The sequence below is a fragment of the Calypte anna genome, chromosome 11, assembly GCF_003957555.1.
Source record: "Calypte anna isolate BGI_N300 chromosome 11, bCalAnn1_v1.p, whole genome shotgun sequence".
In the NCBI taxonomy this organism is placed as follows: Eukaryota; Metazoa; Chordata; class Aves; order Apodiformes; family Trochilidae; genus Calypte; species Calypte anna.
In genome coordinates this window covers 6,771,079-6,790,315 of record NC_044257.1, presented here as the reverse complement: position 1 = coordinate 6,790,315, position 19,237 = coordinate 6,771,079, and the positions used below count along the sequence as shown (strand labels likewise).

General features: G+C 45.7%; 1 protein-coding gene across 3 annotated transcripts in view; it reads right to left on the bottom strand.

Annotated features, from left to right (window-relative positions):
* The window catches only part of ZNF423 (zinc finger protein 423), a 228,052-nt gene extending 217,945 nt beyond the window's left edge, over window positions 1-10,107 (bottom strand). For 2 of the 3 annotated variants that reach the window (XM_030457953.1, XM_030457954.1), the window contains exon 1: window positions 6,641-6,893. In XM_030457953.1, the coding sequence (XP_030313813.1) occupies window positions 6,641-6,680 (40 nt within the window). In that variant the 5' untranslated portion in view covers window positions 6,681-6,893. Of the gene's footprint in view, window positions 1-6,640; window positions 6,894-9,980 lie in introns of those variants that run through there. The other variant, XM_030457955.1, reaches the window with a different exon arrangement.
* Window positions 10,108-19,237: the final 9,130 nt, after the last annotated feature.

Below are 19,237 nucleotides of genomic sequence, written 5' to 3'. Positions count from 1 at the left end.
CAAGGGGGGGAAAAAAATTAATAATTTTACTGCATATGATTAACAAGTGGCATTTACAAGCTCTGCAAATTGGTCTTTCTGTTGCCTCATCTGTGGCTAGAAAGGAAAAGGTTTTCTTTCTAAGCAAATGCAAACAATATAATGAAGCTACTTATCGCTAGATTCAGAAGGGTATTGCAGTGCTATCCGAAATAAGTCATACACTGGAAAGCTAATGCTTACACACCAATTCACTGTGCCACAGCCAGGTTTGTGAGCCCGTTCCAAACAGCATCACCCAGTTTCCAAGCCCATCAGGTCCCTTTGTTTGTATTTTAGAAGCAAACCATTGCAAGAGGTTGAAGCGTGAGCCTTCCCTGTAGCTGGAAATGTCACAAGAGACCGTTCAGTCTCTGCACATCTTTCTATTCCTTAGAATAAAGCGACTCTGATAAACCACCACAATTCACTGCTGCACACATCCATATATCTAGATGTTGTCAAGAAGATGTGGTACTTAAAACTCATCACCCTCTGTGTCTAAAAGAGCAACGAACCAGCTTCTGTACATTTACTAATAGGCATCAGGAAACAAAATGCACAAGAATCTACTTCTGGGCTCTAAAAGTATTTGGAATAAATGCAGGCACTACAGAGAGCTCAGGGCTGGTCCCCACTGGGCTCCAGCTCCCACCCACGCTCTCCAACTCCATCTCCACCAGTGCAGGCACCAGAAGCAGACCCTCTCCTCCACCACCATTTGTCAGTCAAGATTTAGCAGGAGTCTGTAATAGTTTTTATGTTATTAGTATTTCATTACACTAGCACTTTTATTAGGATACAAGGGAACATAACAGCCATCCTTTTACAGAAGCATTTAAGGAGAATACTGATGGAGCATTGAAGGGTTGATGTAGGCATTTTTATAAGACAGCTCAATTATTGTGAGTAATTAATAATCTTTTGTTTAAGAGAATATTAAAACACATGAAGAAATTTCTCATCTTTTACAGATTGCAGAGTAACACATGAGACCAAAAGATTATTTTTATTCTTTAAAAAGCAAAACCAAACTGTGTTTTGCTTTTTTCAAATGTTGTAATGAAAAGACACTGATTCCATACAGTGGAACTGGGGAGAGAGGGCAGGCAGAGATACAAGTAACCTTGTCCAGTAATAATAACCAAGTAAACAATTAAGAACACATTTGTCAAAATGGAAGTAAATATTAATTCTAGAGTATGCAAAAGTATCATCATTCACAAAAGCAGGAGGTGAGGTAGGTTTTTTAAAATGTTTACTTTAATAACTGATCACTGGCTGCCCCCCCCAAGCACTTGGCTTAGTTAATTTAACCAGGCTGAAACCACTAACCCAGGTTTAACCTGAAAGTTAATATGGCACCAAACAATAAGATAAAACCAAGCCAGAGCCCAGTCTATGATAAGACAATTTGTGTTTACACAAGCTTAACGCATCTACAAAACATCATGTTTATATCCAATTCAGAGGATGGCATGAACATCTGCTTTCACTTCAAGACATTAATTTTCAATTATTGAAGAAAAACAAAATAAATCCTGACAAATTACTGGTAACTGTGGAATCTTTTGTTACTCTATTAGTTTATAACAGTAATTTAGAAATCCTACAATTAACATCCTAACAAGAGCTCTCTGATTTTTTTTTTTTTTTTTTTTTTTTTTGCACGTGTCATCTGAAGCAATTCAGCATTGAATGATGTTCTTTAATTTGCACTGACTGATTGTACACAAATATTTTTGGAGAAAAAAATGTGAAGCGTTCTCTGAGAGCCACTACTGTTACATGGTAGCTGTTTTTCATGGATGGCATCACTAAAATATGAGAATTCTATTTTCTTCCCCTTCATATAGGAACCTTTGGCATTATTTTTCCCACCGTTTTCAATTTTTGGCCACATTTATTCATTATGTTTGCCAGGACCAATGGGAACAGGCCACAATTAAAAGGTGTTTGCACACAGGCAGGAGTTTCAATCAGTAAAACTAGTTAAATACCACCCAGATCCCATCCAGGAGAGCGTACCCAAGGGAGAGAAAGGCAGGAAAATGGGACTTACAGAGTTCAAGGGAGAACGCTGCTAGGCTTGTAGCAAAATACAGAGGCAAAAATTAAAAACTGCAGGCTAATCCCTGAAGGCAGTGCTCAGTATACTGCATGGATTCAAACGTTCTCAGGACACCAGCCCCACAATGAGACACCTACATCTCCAATTATTCCTAATCCCCCAAAAGCTACACTTGATAAAGAACAATCAAGAGCGTAATCTTATTTGATACAAGTTTTATCAATTTTAGCTACTGCTTTCACTGTATCAATAAAATTCCACCAAAACTTGAATGAACTGTAAAATTAAAGGATAATCGCACAAGTCTCTTGTATTTGGCAATTATGATTGTACTTGTCAAAATTTAATTTGTAGAATGTACTGTTCCAGTACCTTTAGGTTCTTCTCCATCAACTGGGAAAAAAGGAAAATTATATCTTTAAGACAAGTATGAAAGACATTGTTACTTCCACAGTCAACTCTGTAACTGAGCTCCGACATTGTATAATTGACTTTGCAAGCAGAACAACAGCAATATAACAAAGAAAATGTCAGTGTTTTCACAGCGCTAATCTATAGCACTAGGAGGGCCTCCTGCTGTCAGCCAGAGCTGACAATACAATAGCTTTCAAAGGGATATTACCATCACGCTTTTATTCTTGACATCAATCAAGACAAAGAGAATCCTTTTCACAAGACATTCAAAATCAAACCTTTGTATGAGCAGATAGGTAAAACAGCATTCCTTTAAAGAAGATCATTCATAGCAATCAGCTAATTGGAACTCAGCAAATGGTTGAAGTATTTTTATTTACTTTGCAGATAACAAAGTAGTGAAGCAACCTCCTTTCCTCTTGACTGACACAAATGAGGCAGGTAGGGTGTGAATCTAAAGTTTATCAGCATTTTTTGCCAACTGAAAGCAAAAAAATATGACAGCAATTCTGCAACTTCAAGTAGGATAACAAATCTAGAGTTAATTAGTGCATCCTTTTGCAAAACAGTTTGATTACCGACTAGCATGTTCATGCACAAATTCCCCTTGCAAGCTGACAGCAATTTGCAGAACTGTCAAATTCAGCAACTAAAGTGCATCTGATGCTTAAAACCTTGTGCCAACGCCAGCCCAGTCCCCACAAAGTGCAGTCGAGTAATTCCTCAATTACAATTACACGGGACTGGAAACCTACTACTTACTGTTACTAGCATCTCAGCACTTCACAAAACTGCTTCCAAAGGCTCAAAGTTGTAGCGTGAGAAGCCGTGGTTTAATTACCACTAATGATGAACGCCTCCTTCCTCAGCCCCCACAGCAGACTGGGTGCCAGCTACCCCCCAGAGCACAGCACAGAACAAACTTTAAGGACACTGGTGTTGACATCAGCCTCATCATTTTTAACGGGACAGACAGTGCCTTTGGATGTTCACAAGCATGTTACGGTTCTGGGGTTCAAGACCACGTGGCTTTAATGACATTGAATAAGGTACAAGTCTTACTTACAGACAACAAAAAACCCCTCAGCAGATGAGGCTATGGGTAGCAGGGCAAAAGAAGGGTCTGTGCTGAGGAAAATTACTTTTGTGAGCTTTGTCTGTAAAGTAAAGTTCCAGAACAGGCTGGTGTTTTATTCCATCCCTGCTACCATCACACTGTCACCAAAACGTTTATTTTGTAAGCCAACAAAGACTCAACCCCTCCTACTTTTACTCCATCCTCAATGATCTGAAAAAACCTTCCTTTAAGCCAAGCAGAACGTTGTCCTCAGCCTCCAGCTACAGGGTTAGTATTTTCAAGTTAGCACAAAGTATTGGTCAAAACAAATCAGCGTTTTCTTTTGCAAATCATAAATCCCACATCAGGGAAAAGTCAGTGGCTACTACTGGAGTTACAGCTGCAGGAATTACTGCAAGTTTTGTTAGGCTGAACCTGAGACATAATAATACAGAACAGGGACCACATGACCTGCAGCTTTGCTGGCATCCAGTTTTGGTTTGAAATCACTTTATTTTAAATAACGTGCACCTAACAGTTGTCAACATTTGATACTTCTGTCAAAGTCAGTCTCTACTTTAATGTCAGACAGTATTGCTCCCAGTTAATGTGCAGGCGACTTGCCTTTTGCATGCAGAATAATCCCTTTCATCACAGGCACACACTGATTCTATTTTAGTGCATAATCTTTCTGAATGAAAAAGAATGCACAAATCTCAGTAGTAGTTAATAAATAGCAAAGCTGCTTTACAAAGTGATATAAATATATGAAAAAGAGAAAAACAGTAGATTATTTCAAATCCTAAGTGCTACACATATATCCACATAATTTATGCTTATTTTCTTCTCAGTTGAATTGGGAAACCTGTGACCTCAGAGTGCCTTTATTTATTACATCTCAATTATTTCCATGGAAACATGTACTGTGGCAATCTACTGGGTTGCCAGCTCCCTAGACCACAAAACATGTATGATGGACTTTTTAAAAGCAGGTGATGTGGATGAATATAAAGAAAGGAAGAAATTCTTTATCCTACGTAAACACACGAGTTGCCTTCTATTATCCAATATTTCACCTTAATTCAGATCATTTCTTAGACTCCCTCATTACTCAGCTCATGCTAAGACATGTAATTTACAACCACTTTATGCTGAAGCTGAAAATACTTTTTTAAATTTTTTTTTTTTTGTGCCTAAAGACTACAGAAATATTTAGAATCTTTAAAAACTGGGCTCTACCCAGCTCACTGTTTCAAAGACCTTCTAGATATTTCTGCTTTGCAGGGATAATGTTTCTTAGATATGACTTACCAGTAAGTTACCTGCTTTGATTCATAAAAATGCTGTTGGAAATCGTGCTTAGTTCTGCATTAGAATTAGGGTCAAAATTTCATTATAAAGTAGCAACCCCTTGTGAGAGATGTTGCCGCCTAAAAAGTAATGAGGTAGAAAACAAATGACTAATAAACAGTAAACATCTAAGATTATTTTAGCATACCATGTCAATGTTTACTAATTGAGCTTCTAGAGCAAATAAGGTTTTGCCTGGCATAGAACTATTTCCTGAACATTAAATGTGACACTTAAGCACAGGAAAATATTTTAAACTCCAGAGGCCTGGCCACTAAACATGATCCCCTCATTTGAGGGAAGTCATGACCCGAGGCCTTCACCAATGTTTTCTAACTACGATCCTTTTAGTTTCAAACAATGTATTTCAGAGCATCCCCTAGAAATAGCTCTAGCTCTGCCCTTTCTGTAACATTCTGCCCACGGACTGTAACATCCATCTACCAATTACTGAAGTAGCTCCTTTAGCAGAGATTGTCCTGGATTGCGGAGGGTCACAACGTCGCGCTGCAAACCTGCCCCACAGCACAATGCTACCAGGTACTGTTAGTTTTGGGAGGGGGAGGGATGATTAAGGGGTTTGTATGGAGGTGAAGGACTGACTTCACAAACATTGGAAGCACCCACGATTTACATTGCAATCATCCGTTAAATAGTGGGTATTTCACAAAAAAAAATGTAAAATGGCCTTGGATCAGGTTTCGATTCCTTCTTTAGCTGCTCAGTTAACTACACGCTAATTTTGTCCACCTGCAAGTTTTTTAATTACGAACGCCTTAGACTTTTTGTTTCAATACGGGCATCGAAAGTTACGATCCTTTTGTGCTTCCACAACAAAGCCCCCAGACCACTGAGTTTGCGACTTCTGCTTTGTGCAGAGGACAATAAAACCTTACCCAACACCAGCTAACCTCCTCGTGGCCGGGAGCGAAAGGCTTCGGAAATCACGCCTTCCCTCTCGTACCAATTCACTTAAAAGTCAAAAAGCTGGCAAGGCGTGCGATACGGCGCGGGGCTGGTCCCGGCCCTCCCTTTACATTTCGCCAGCAGCTTTCTTTTGGAGGTAAACAGGCAGTTTTATACACCCCTTCGCTATGGATGGTGAAGAATATGCAAAGTTTCAAGTTCAACCTTTATTAAAACGGTTTTTACTAGATTTGGCTATTGTTTCTTCAAGCCCAAGCAAGTTTTGAACCTTTATCTATCAAATCGGTTTTAATTCTCTCCTTCTTTCACCACCTTTACGCGCATTGGACGGCGGGAGGAAACAGACGGCGCTGCTATTCCCAATCATAAAGAAACGTTAATTTCAAGCTAAACCGGCTAAAACACGAGTGTGCTCCATTCCTCCCTTCCCCAGCCCACTGATGCGCCACCGCACCCGAGCATCACCGCCAAACTTTCCACCCTCCCCGCCTCAACGATGCTACCGGCTTCTTTCATCAGTTATCGCGACACGTGCCGCCACCGAGCCTCAGCCGGCACCGCGGTACCCACACACGCACACACCAGCGGAACGGACGGCGGGCGGGAGAGCTCCCTATGCGGTGTGAATGCCCGACATTGGGAGCTCGCTCGCCCGCCCGCCGTCCTTTCCGGAGGGGGCTCAGCCACCACCGGCCCGTATCGGGGGGGGGGATTTGCAATCCCCGCCAAACCGGGACACAGCCCTGATTGGCCGCGTCGCGGCGGCGGAGGCGGCTGCCCGGGGCCGACGGAGGATGCCTTACCTTTCACCGAGCGGGGCTTGGCTTGCTTCCTCCTGGACATGTCCGGGCGCCGTGGCTTGTCCTCCTTCTCTTCGTCTTCCTCCCGTCCCTGCTCTCCCTTCCTCTCCCTGCTTTCTCTCTAACTCCCCCCCCCCCTCCTTCCAAACTTTGCGAGGCGAAGCGGCAGCAGCAGCAGCGGGATCGATTATTTGATTTTCTCACTTCTTTTGCCTGTTGCAATGCGGCAAGTTCAACTCCCCTTTCCACCCCCTCGGGCACCTTCCCCCCGGGGAAAAAAAAAAAAAAAAATCACAGGCGCAACAGTTGCAGTATTTTTTCCCTCTGTTTTTGTTTGGTTGGGTTTTTTTTGTTTTGTTTTGTTTTCTTCCTACCCCCCCACTTGGATGTGCAAATACAACCGACGCAAAGCGAGCCTGGCCCGCGCCCCCACCCGCCTTTTTGTTCTCTTTAAAGTTTGCGGGCGCCCTGAGGCTCTCAGTCCGGCTCGCAGTTTCAGAATAATAATTTTTTTAAAAAAGAAAAAAAAAGAAAACAGAAACGGAAAAAAGGAAAAAAAAAATTAAAATCAAGCAGAGCTCTGCGCGGGGTCCCTGGGTTTGGGGTGGGGGAGGGCGCGCGGAGAGAATAATTAAGTGTCTAAACCCACGACGAGCACCGGCCCCGGCAATCCGGGGCGCTCCGGGGGTGCGACCTTGTTGCGATTCTTCTAAATCCTCCCCCGGCCGCGCTCGGCCCCCTCCCTCCCTCTCTGCCCGCTCGCCCTCGACTGCCTCTCCCTTGCTCGCCCCCGCTGCTGGCCGGGGAGGGCGACGAGTCCTTTTTTATGCTGGCCGCGGGGGCCGAGGGGCGGCCGCCCTGTGTCCCCGGCGCGGCGCGGCCGGCGGTGCGCGGCGCGGAGCTGGGCGGGCGGGCGGGTGGGCTCCCCGCGGCCGCCCGCGCTGGCCGCCGCCTTCCCCTGCACGCACGCACTTCGCGGAACAAGGTAAGTGCTTCTTTGCATCGATGCCGGGGCCGCTAGCTGCCTCCATGGGTTATTCGCTGGAAGGTGGCACCGCTCCTGCCTTCATTGCTGCCGCTGCTGCCGCTGCTGCCCTGGGTTTTTATTTTCTTTAGCTCTCGCCAGCCTCCCTCTCTTTTCTTTGTCCTGGCTCCTTTTCCTCCTCCTGATCTTGCTGCTGGGGCTGCAGTGCAGACACACATAATAAAGCCAGGCTTGGCTGGAAATGTAGCTGAGTCCCAGCAGGAGGATGTGAGGAGTGGAGTCCCGGCGGGGGAGCGCTCTGATCCCGTAGGGAGCCCCGCGCAGCCTGCGCCGATCAGACGGAGAGAGAGCCAACAGCACCGAGCCATGGACGGCCCGGGAAATACAGCGGCCGCCCGCAAAACGCGGACCGCCGCCGCGGACCGGACTCTCCGCCGCCGCGCGGAGCGGCGCGGAACCGCGCGGAGCCGCCCCCCTTGCCACCTCCCCGGCTCCGCCCGGCCGGCGGTGCCTCCGCGGCCGGTTCCGCAGCGCGTAGCCCCCCGCGGTGGCGGCTCGAGTCGCCTTTGATCTGCATCGGGGGGGCGGCGAAATGTCCCCCGAATGTGAACGGCTTAGCGGCCGCGGGAAAAGTTTGGGGGGGGTTGGGGGGGTGGAGGCGGAGGGTTAAAACACACATACACCCGCTGCTAGGATGCTTCTGGAGAGCTGGGAGGGAAGATTTATTTACTTTGCCTTTCCCAACGTGTTAAATTTAGCAGGAGCTGGAATCGCTCTGCTGGGAAGGTTTCTTCTGGAAAAATCCTAAGTGTTTTAAACTTGTTATCCCACGGAGCACTCAGTGCCAAGTTATGAATGAAAATGCTCAATATAGAACTCAGTGAGTTTCTTCTCCCTCTCAGAAGGGGCTTGTCTTTCACGCAGGCTTTGCTGCTTTGTAGTACCAAGGTGATGCTGAGACTTCATGTACCCCAACCAGCCTGCCAGGAACCCTCTCCAAGCATTCCCTCCCCTGCACATGCTGGGCCCGTGCCATCCTGGGAGCATGGCTGATGTACATCCAGACAGCAGAGAGAAGGTGTCTCTAATGCAAGAATCTGGGGGGGTTATGTGCAGGTCCTGTGAAAATAGCCCTGGCAGATGAACCCTGATCTGGGCACCGGTGCCAGGCTCCAGGAAGGGGGAAGGTGCAGCCATTCTGCCTGTGCTCGGGTCAGAAAGAGGGCTGGGTGAAGGCCCTGCTGGTGACCCTCACTTGGAAAACATCTTCCTCTTTACATTTTTTTCTTATCCACCAAAAGAAACCCAAACCCAATGAGTTTGTTTGTTGTCAAGTGAATTCAGGATAGAATTGCGATGTTTTTTTCTTAAGGCATTCAAAGGGGTGCTTAGTAGTGATTTTCTGGTTTCTTAAAGTTTGACAGAAACTATTTGGTTTATTAATAAAGGTTTACACTTCCCTCCTACTATATGAATCCAGATTACCACCTGGATATACAGTAAAAAATGCTTTCTGTAACACCACTATAATAAAGATACACTTCTGCTACATCACTGCACTATGTATCAGATTGGGCATTCAGAAAGGCTTAACCCAGGACAAAGATGGATTGCTAAAGAGCCTGTGGCCCTGATTCTGATCCCAATAAAAAATGGTGATAATTCTATCCCATGGAGATTCACCATTACAGAAGCCAATGTGATACCAGGTTCTATAAAGACATAAGCAGGGCTGACAAGGAAAAAAAAATTGTTGTTATATTGATAAACTGAAAAATCCAACAGGGATTTTTAGTAAATTTGGTCGGCGTGACCCTAGATTCATATCCGTTCAGCATCAGAGTCAGATCAGGAACTGAATTACTTCTGTATCTTCATCTTATTGGAGAGGCTTAATCCCCAGGCTATCAAATTGTTTCTGTTCTCTCACTGGCCCAATGAATATTTAATTATTCTTACAAAGCAGAACAGCTTCAGCAGGACAGATTCTCATCCCAGAATGTGCTGGCAGTTGGGCACTCTCAGAGGAGTTCAGAGACCCAAATTCAAATCCCCGTGCAATCCGGCAAAGAGGGGATTTCAACCTTAGTTTTACACATTCCACTGGGCAAGTAACTCCCAAGCCCTGTTGCCATCCCAAGCCCCTTTGCTGTCCAGCCCTCTGCCTCCACATTTTCTATAAATTGTAAAAAATAATTTTAAATGCCATAATTAAAACAAACCATTTCTACAACTTCCCCCTTTTTTCCTCAGTTCATTAAGAAATTATAAACTTTCATTTTAGCTTTTTTTTTTTTTTTTTTTTTTTAATCTTTTCTCTTGCCAGAGGGCCTGTGAGGTTTATTTGCAAGCCCCTACCTGGTTCGGAGCAGTGGTCTGCCATGGTCTGAGCATCCCGAACCCCTCCCATGAAAATGGGTCAAGTTCACTCTCACAGCTGTCATCAAGGTAGCAGCACCCTCGAAACCACTGCTTCCCCATGCTGGCGTCTGTTGAAAAATACCCATTTTATAGTGAGAGAGAAAGAAAGCAAGAAGGCAAGTTGGACATTAAAAAAATGAAACACATACATAAATGTCTTTAAATGTAGTGCATACATATATAATTATTAATTAATTTGTCTCTATTATCTTCAGACCCAGCTATACACAGATTTCCTCTAGGCCCTGCTCTGTAAGTACATCTCTGTTCCACAGAGTTTTTCAAGAAGTGCCTAAATGCTTTGCTGCTATTGTCACAACACATCATTTGTGTATCTCCTCCAGATATATGTACAGTGAGTTTCAGTCCCACAGCCACTCTTGAGCAAAGAAAACCCTGTAACCCTGCTGAGGTCCCCCAGAGAAATGCAGAGTTCACCCATCCAGGCTCTCTTCTCAGGGCCAGAACTTAAAACTCACATTGTCATTTAAATAGATACATTCCAAGAGTGGTAATAGCAAGGGAAGACTTCACAGACTTTATTAAAATATTTAAAGCCAATGACACCAGCCTGTGTGCTAATTTCATAAAAATACTTTTAATAATTTAATTTAATTATGGTAATCTAGAATGCAATAAAAATACATTTTGAATCTATTATCAATCTTATTTCTTCACAGATGCCTTTCCTTTTTATTCCGGGGAATTTTAATAAAAGTGCAAGGCCAAAAGTGTTAAAGTGCAGAGCTGTTCTCTTTGGGAGAGAACCAAGAGCCCTGCTGCAGCTCTGGACAACATCTGCATCTCGTCAGGTCACTGGGGCAACGTGAATTCTGGATTCTCCGCTTGGAACCCCCATTCAGGGATGTCACTGTGCTACATTATACATGACAAGGCTCCTATACTGTACACAATGCAGCTACTGGTGAGAGGGACCCAGTGATGAGATGCAGCAGAGACCCCTGAGCTCAGGGTGGCTTCTCTGAAGATGGGATTTGTTGGTGGAGGCAACTGACAGCTTCACAGTATCCATCACCTCCACCACATTTCTCATCCAAGTCCTCTGACTTGGAGGCACCAAGCCCTGATCCAGGGATGACATGGTGGGCTCTGCCCCTCTGCTTGCTCCCATGGTCTTCAAAGATATCAGCACTTGTACAAATAAACTCACTTTCCAGGTAGAGGAAAACAAACAAACAAAAAAGCACTCCCTTTCATTCCAACTAACTTGAGATTATGATTTTGTTTTGCTCTGCTCTCTTCTGCCACATGCATGCACAGTGAGCGTAATTTTTGAAGTTTGATGACATTTTCAGGAAGATGCTACTCATAACAATAGTAACAGAGAGCTCTTTTCTTTTCTGGAAAGTAGCTACACCATCCTGTTATCATAAGATATTACTCCATCCACACTGGTCAGAAAGCATCCAGAACATTAGCATTTTGGGTTGAATTTTCCCCAATGACTATGTTTAAGCAGAGAGCTGGAACAGACAGTGTTATCTCAGATAGTTCCACCCTGGCAGCAATAGAGGAAATGAATGGTTGAGCTTTCCTCTGAGAAATACAGGTAAGACTACCAGCCTCTCTAGCATATATTGATTTATTGGCATTCGATACTGAGAGCAAAACTCTATATATTTATATGTAGAGACATAATTATTTTGCAGGTTTTTCAGAATCAGTTTGAAATTACAAGTTACATAAAAATAGTACAGTTGTATAAAGGCAAAAAGTAAAAAAATTACAGCCAGGACGTTCAATGAGGACTGAGGGAATTAGGCATCCAACAGACCAAGTCTGCTTCAAGGAATCCAGCCTCAGTATGGTTTTAAACTTTATAAAGTCAAAAAAAGATGAATATCTTCAACACATAAAGGGACTGGTCTGGTAACACCAGGTGACCAGGCAGCACAGGGAAGTTCACCTTAATTGTGGAGCAGCCAGTAGTAGAATCAACCTTAAAATGAAGAATATATTATACTGCAGGAACTGGTCTGGCTGAGGTTTGAGACAGGTGTGCAAACACCTGAGGTCTCTGGATCTGCACAGGAATACAGGCACATACAGAAAAATCTTAAAGGACTGGATTATTTCTTAAAAAGAGAGAATGTTTCTAAAGTGCACAGCACAATCCACTCATTCGTTGGAGTCAAGTGTCACAGTGGACACAGCTGCAAGACAGTGTTGCTCTTTATTTACAGTCAAATATGTCAAATAGGAAGCACAAAGGCATCGTCAGGATAAACGTGGGACAGGAGCACACAAAGGCAGGCAGCATCCAGAGCATCAGACAACCTGAAAAAAAGTCCTGACTAGAATACCAGCCCAGTTTCTATGGTGTTCTTGAGTTAATGCCTCTGAACACTTGACATGAACAAGTATCTGGAATCCCTACATTTCAGTCATAAGAGGAGACTGACATAGCCTGAAATTGGGGCTATGGAGCAATAGAAACCAGAGGTGCTCCAGGGGATGTGTACAGAAAGGAAAATGTGAAGACCTGTTGGTGTGGAGCCAGCCAGAATGCCTGACTTTACACTTTGGGAAGCAACAGTGGAAAGAGATTGAGATGTTATCCAAGACTACTGCAAACAAAGGTAAAGTTTCACTGTGTAACACACTTTGCTATGTGCAGGATTATAAACCTGTTCACAAGGCACACGCCATATGCACCAGCATTAGCATTCATACATCTCTGATAAGCATGGTGATTTTAAATTAATTTTCACTTGTGTACAGCACTTACTTCTATCAATCATTTTTCCTTGTGTTAAAGGAAGACATACAATAGCCTGAAATCAAGTCAGAGTAAGTGGTGCAGTTAGTGACACTGAAAAATACTATCATACACTGGAGCTGAATTTAGCTCAAATATCACAAAATACCCATCTGTAGAAGAACTGCGCTCACACACCTCTTCACAATTACAGGAAAACAATCATTCCTGATAACAGTGCTAAAGATACTGGCCGTGCAATACCCTACAAATACAAGCAGGTATTTTTCCCTTTCCACAGTTCACCAGCCAAAGTATTCATTTTAGCCTCCGTTCCAATTAGATGCTGCAGGAGACAGTGTGGGAGTCAGGCAGAGGATCTGCACTTCATGACAAAACTGCCTTTAGCACAAACAATTTTCCAGGCTCTGTGCCTGCCTTTTGAATATTCCTGTAAAGATAACTTATAGCATTATAATGTTACTTAAGAACTTCGAATGTTAAGTATAAGAAAGTATCATATTTCCATATTTTTAACACAACTGAGAGAAAGTATCTTTCTGTGAGTAGCTTGTTCCGGGTTCCTTTTGTCCCTGATGGACCTGCATCTGTTTTGCTTCTACAGAGATTTAAGGAATAAAAAATACATTCTCAATTTGAATTAGTTGAAAGAGGGGGAAGCCCTAGTGTACACACGGTGCTCGATGGCTCTGGGGCAAGCTGGCCAGTGGAGGTAATATTTAGGGCCTCTCTCCAGCTGCTGGCTCCAGCGCAAGTCCCTGGCCCTCGCCAGCTCCTCGATGTCAACTGAGCTGTGCGAAGCTCCGACGAGGCATTTTTGCAATGAGGATGGGTCACTGCATCTCTTTCCCCATGACAGCAGCTCACTGTGCCCACTGAGACCCCTTCTCAGCAGGGTTGCGATCAAAGAGCTCATTCACTTTCTAGGGCTTTGTTACTTGAGTGGAAGCTCCCCTTGTACTCACCAGGCATCTTCACTGCTGTCTGACCAGCAGTTGTGTCAAAAACCCCCACGATATGGGATTTATAATATTATTTACACCTCAGCATTGCTGACTGGGATAATGTTGAGATACGGAGTCAGAAATTCAGCTAAAATGGCGAGGGCACCGTGCAAGGGCAGCACCGGGAGCTCAGCAAGGGGCTCCAGGAGCTCCGGGGCAGTGCCTAGCAGCAGCCTTCAGGGCTGTTCATTCTTCACCCCTACAAAGCCGTTTAAGCGCACTCTTTAAACTGAATGCTGTGTACTTTTACATAACTGAAGGAGAACAAATACCCCATTAGCAGATAATTAGCACTTGGACTCAGAGTACTTATTTAAGGTATTATGGATCGATCTCCAGCATTCGGAGTGATTCATGTCGCAAATATATTCAGGCATCCTTGTTTCTCTTTATGATTATAAATAACTGTGCCGTGTATCTGTGTAATGTTTATGAGATGTTCAGAATTACATTCCAGAGACAGAAGATTTCTCTTTATCCAGAGAAAAGGTTTAACAATGTTGACAGCAGTGGACCTGTAGCCTTTCCTTACACCTTGCAGTCAAAAAGTTCCATTCGCACTAGACCCAGGCCATCTCTAGAAGTGCAAGGTGAATTTCCAAAGCCATTAAAACTGGTCCCAGCAGGATGTTAAGAAATGCTGGGGTGCCTCGGGGCAAACTCACTCCAGGAACTGAACCTGGCAGCACCCACAGAGTGGAAAGAGTCTCAAAATGCTGCATCAAAGACTGCCAAACAATTACCAGGCAGCAGCCATCTGGGCCAGGCTCCTAACAGCAGTCAAAGAGCAACCTGTCACCAGAGTCTAGGCTCCTACAAGTATTCTACACTGGGAAACACATCTTGTGTAAAAAAATCCTACATTTCTGAAGGCTTCCACTATACTGTTAAACTCCCAGTATAAAAAAACAAAACAAAAACAAGCAAGCAAACAAACAAAATGTGATAAGAATGAGAGCACTAGTGGAAAACAGTCTTGGGTAACCCACTTTATCTATCCCCACCTCTGTTTCCTAAAAAACCAAACAAAAATAGTAATCCTTGACTGTATTTCCTCTCCTGCCAGCATTAGCCTGCCATCTGCTACTCTGTTGTCCAGACATCACTACTACTGCTGCTGCTTAGGAAAGTGTGATCAAGAAGAGTTGCTTACCCTTTACACCAAAGCCTTCTCACCCTCAAGATCATCTCTACCATTAAAACCACCATCAACAGCTTCCAGAGGCCTCTCGTGTTTAACCCGATCGATATGAGGCCAGTGCTCACAACGCCACTATAATGTGTCCCAGCTCAGCCCCATCCTTGCCCAATATCCCCATGATGATAGGGAAGCAGCAGCATCCTCTCTGTTTCTGCACACCCAGACCTGTCCATGGGTCCCGGAAATCCAATCAGCAGCCACACATTAAATCAAAAGTTTCGAGGCTGGGCAGCCAAAGTGCTACTGTCACTTCCTCTTTCATCTCCTTCCCACTGCACCAAAGAAAAGAAAACTGAAACACAAATCAAGTTCTATTCTACGAAATTAATAGTTTCCACTTGCTTCTTTTCTGTGTCTGCTTTCACTCTGTAATTACGCAAAAAGACACAGCGTACCGCGTTGTGCTATTGATTAACAAACCCCACAGCTGCACAGGCAGACCCCTAGGCAGTTTAAAAAGCAGCATTTTCAAGAAAGTTTGTTCTTTAACACCGAGATACTTACGGTGTGTGTCGTCGTCCCCCCCGAACTGGTGATAACATGAATGAGCTTGTTTGTGACGGGGAGCAGGTGGATGTGTGAGAACACGCAGTTTTTTATTCTTATGAAAAACTTCTATAGAGATTAATATTAAATTACCTCCTCTCGATTGAATAATGTGAGATGATGCCAAAAATCCAGGGAAAGAATCTCATTCTCCATTAAATTCAGTAAGACTTGTCAAGGAGTTTCTATAAAATCTGCTTAGTTTTTTATAAATCTCTTTTGGTTTCATCCCTCCACAGGGTTTTGGAAGGGTCACAGAATATTTCCCTATTAACAGCCCCTCTGATGTCCTCTTTAAATCCTGTGATTGGAGGTGTTTATTCTTCTTATATTACGACTCTTTTCTTAGTTAGAAAGGACTGATAAGGCTTACAGCCAGATGAGCGAAATAGGAGAAGCCAAAGGATAGTAAGAGAGCTGGGTTTATTTACATTTACATTTAGGGGTTTTTTTGTTTGTATGTTTTTTTGGTTTTTTAAAATTCTAAAGCACATTTTTAAATGCTGCAGTACAAATTCTCAAAATATGTATAACAATGCCACTTAAAAATTTGCCCTGCTGTTTGCTTATTTTATTTGGCTATCTTGCTATGCTGCCCAATATTATTGTTGCATCCTCCAACCAAGCACCGAAGGCCGAGTGCCCCGGGGCACAGTGTTTCCCAGAGACAGGCACAAACATCGAACAGAGCTACCGAAAAACTCCCACACTTCTCTGGGCAATCACCACTAGTCCCTTGGGATGAGCCTGTGCCATGGGACCAGCCTCCTGGGGACTGCTGGGTGGCTTACTCGGGTAAGCACTGCCCCGAGTGTCCTTGCCGTGTCCCGGTGTGGCATGGCTCAGCACGGCATGGTACCGCAGCACCAGGGTGGTGGGTCGAATACTGTCACACTGCTGCCCAGGGCACTCAAGCAGGCTCTGGCCGGTGACAGTGGTGGACGGCAACCCGTGCCTGCAGCTCCCGAGGGAAAACCGAGCCCAAAGTGGCCATCAGCTCATGAGGCATCTCCATTAGGCCAGCAGAATAATGTGACGTCCTGGCACGTCTTCTCAAGACGGGGAAAAAATGCATCCCCATGAAGACACGCCGTGGGAAAGGAGCCCGGTGCATTTCTGAGGCTGTAACTCTGGTGTTGTGCCCAGCCCCGGGGCAGCGGCGTGGGGGGGGGCTCATCGGTGGTGCAGCCAGGGGCGCGGGGGCCATGCTGGGAGGAGCCGGACGGGCCACGAATTCCTGCCTGCGGCTGGCCCAGCAGGGCATAGCAACGGGAGCCAGGGGAGGAACACGAAGCAGCGGGAGCTGTGAGAAAGCGAGCGGTGCCGGGGGCGAGGCGGGGGGACGGAGGGAGGGGGTGTGCGGAGGAGGCAGGGGCAGCGAGGCCGGGGGTACGCAGGCTCTGCCACCGTCAGCCAGGGATGGACAACAGAGAAAGCCCCTCTGAAAGGAGTTTTACGCCATCCTAACTCACCGATTGGTGGGGGCACCGCTTTGATTTCTGCCCCCTCGTGCCTGGGCTCGGTCCCCTTGGAACGACCCACGGCCTGTCTTGAGCACAAAAGAGGTTTGGGTTCAAGCGGTACACACGCCTGCTACGCTTAGGAAACCCAAACGTTACCAACGCATTCTCGAGGAAAGCAGCCGAAACCGAGAGCACGTGATGGTGCTGGCAGCCGTGAGTGCCGGTCCGGCATCTGCCGCCAGCCCCGGCCCCGCGGGGGGCTTTGCCTTCGCTTTGTGCGCGGGGCGGTCGTGGGGGCCCCATGCTCGGGCTCAGCCGGCCCGGGGGTGGGGGGAGAACGATGCCTCCACACAGCTGAATGCAGCCCCAGAGAGCACACGCATGCTCGCTGCCGCCAGTCCCGCAGCGGGAGTCGGGGGCCTCCTCCTGCTTTCTTCGCCGAATCCCACCGCTCCCAGCCTGAGGCACAGATTAACTCTTCCCCCCACCCCATTTTGAGCTGCCAGTTTTTCACAACCGCACTTTCTTGGCCAAGGATTTTTAACAGCATCACTTCCCGGCGCATACCCCGGGGGATGCAGGGTTTCTCCCCATACACGCAGCTTTCTTTTCAAGCGCCTTAGCACCAGGGTAGCACCTCTGCTTGGTGAAGCCATCGCTGTTATGCACTGGTTCCAGCTCCAAAAATGAACTGGCCCTCGCTGGGGACAGTCCCTGCTCTGCCACTAGATTTCAAGTTAGAAAATAGGCTTTACGGAACGTGAGTGTTGTTCCTCTGTGTGAAGGAAATGTTAATCAAACTGCAGAGAAGACACAATAGCTGCACAAACATATTAAATATCTAGTTACTGTGCAATAAATAATTAATAAAGTTAATCTATTTGACCATACTCTGTTCAAATCATAGCTGTACTACTAATCAATAGCAATATGACATTTGTACGAGGCCTTGCCTTCTCCAAGTGCTGTGTGATCATTAGTAACCAATGGCTGAGTACTCACAGGCCAGCAGAAAGTTTGGGAAGTTTTTATTACATCGACTGTTCTTTTAGTTGTGAAATGCTACTGAAGTGCTCTGGAATATCTAGCAGGTACACAGCCTGAAGTTTCCCAATGAAGCTCCTGTAATTACCAACCTCCCATTCACTTTCAGTGGAAATGAATGTCCATTAAATTCGGGCCTTTCCAAAACCTAAGCCTTCATGTTTCCAAAACTACACATACATAGCGACACCTTTTTAACACATTCCAAATTTTAGCCATGAATACGATCCTCTCCTATATAATAAAGATGGAAGAACCTAGTTTAGGAACTGAAGAAGATTGACTGATTGCATAAAGTTTGCAAAACAACCCCTATATCTGTTTCAACATTAGCATTAGCAGACATCTGCAGCTGGAAGAGCTCTTGGCTCAAGGCTACCACAGGGTTGTGAATAATTTCAGTTGGTAGCAACAACTGTCTTGCTTTCCTCTGGAATTAAATTCAAACAGTTTCTGACACGCAGCAGTTTGTTTCTTCTCCAGCAATTTGGAGAGATTTGTCTCCTTCAGGGTTAGAGCACTTCTCCCAGGACACTTGCCTTGCTTCCCTAGGTGGGCTCGCACACGCACACGGGGGCAGGAGCAACAGCCACTTGGAGGCAACCACCTATCTGAAGCCCAGACACTGAATCTCCATGCAGACCACCTCCTTCCAGCTTCTTCAGGCTGCCCAAGGCCACAGCTGCCCCCAGGCTTTCAGTGGGATAAGCTGCGCCAGCTGGCTGCTGCATCAGGCAGCACCACAGCAGGAGGAAGAAGATGGATTGTCCCTCCAAGGGTCCCTGGCACCAGCTCTGGGATGGTCGTGGAGGTCTGCCTGCGGGATTTGTCCCCTTGCTCTCTGTTCCAGAGGAGCCACACACCTCATCCAGCAACACCACCCTGCCATGGGGCTCCTGTCCTGGTCGGGGGACAGGAGCGTTTTGGTGCCTTTTTAGCAGTTCCCTGCTCCATGACCACAGGATAAGGGTAGCCTGGCTGGATGGGAACAGGTCGACAACTCCTAATCCCTTAGCCATTTCTCTGCTACAATCCATCCTCCGTCCATCCTCTCTGCAGTCAGCTCTGGCAGTGCAGGCTGGCGGTGCAGCCGTACTTGCCCAGAGGCGCCCTCCCGCTGCAGCTCATCCCGGCAGCGCTGTGCTCGCATGGCACAGACAGCCCATCCCCAGCATCAAAGCCATGGTGGGGCAGAT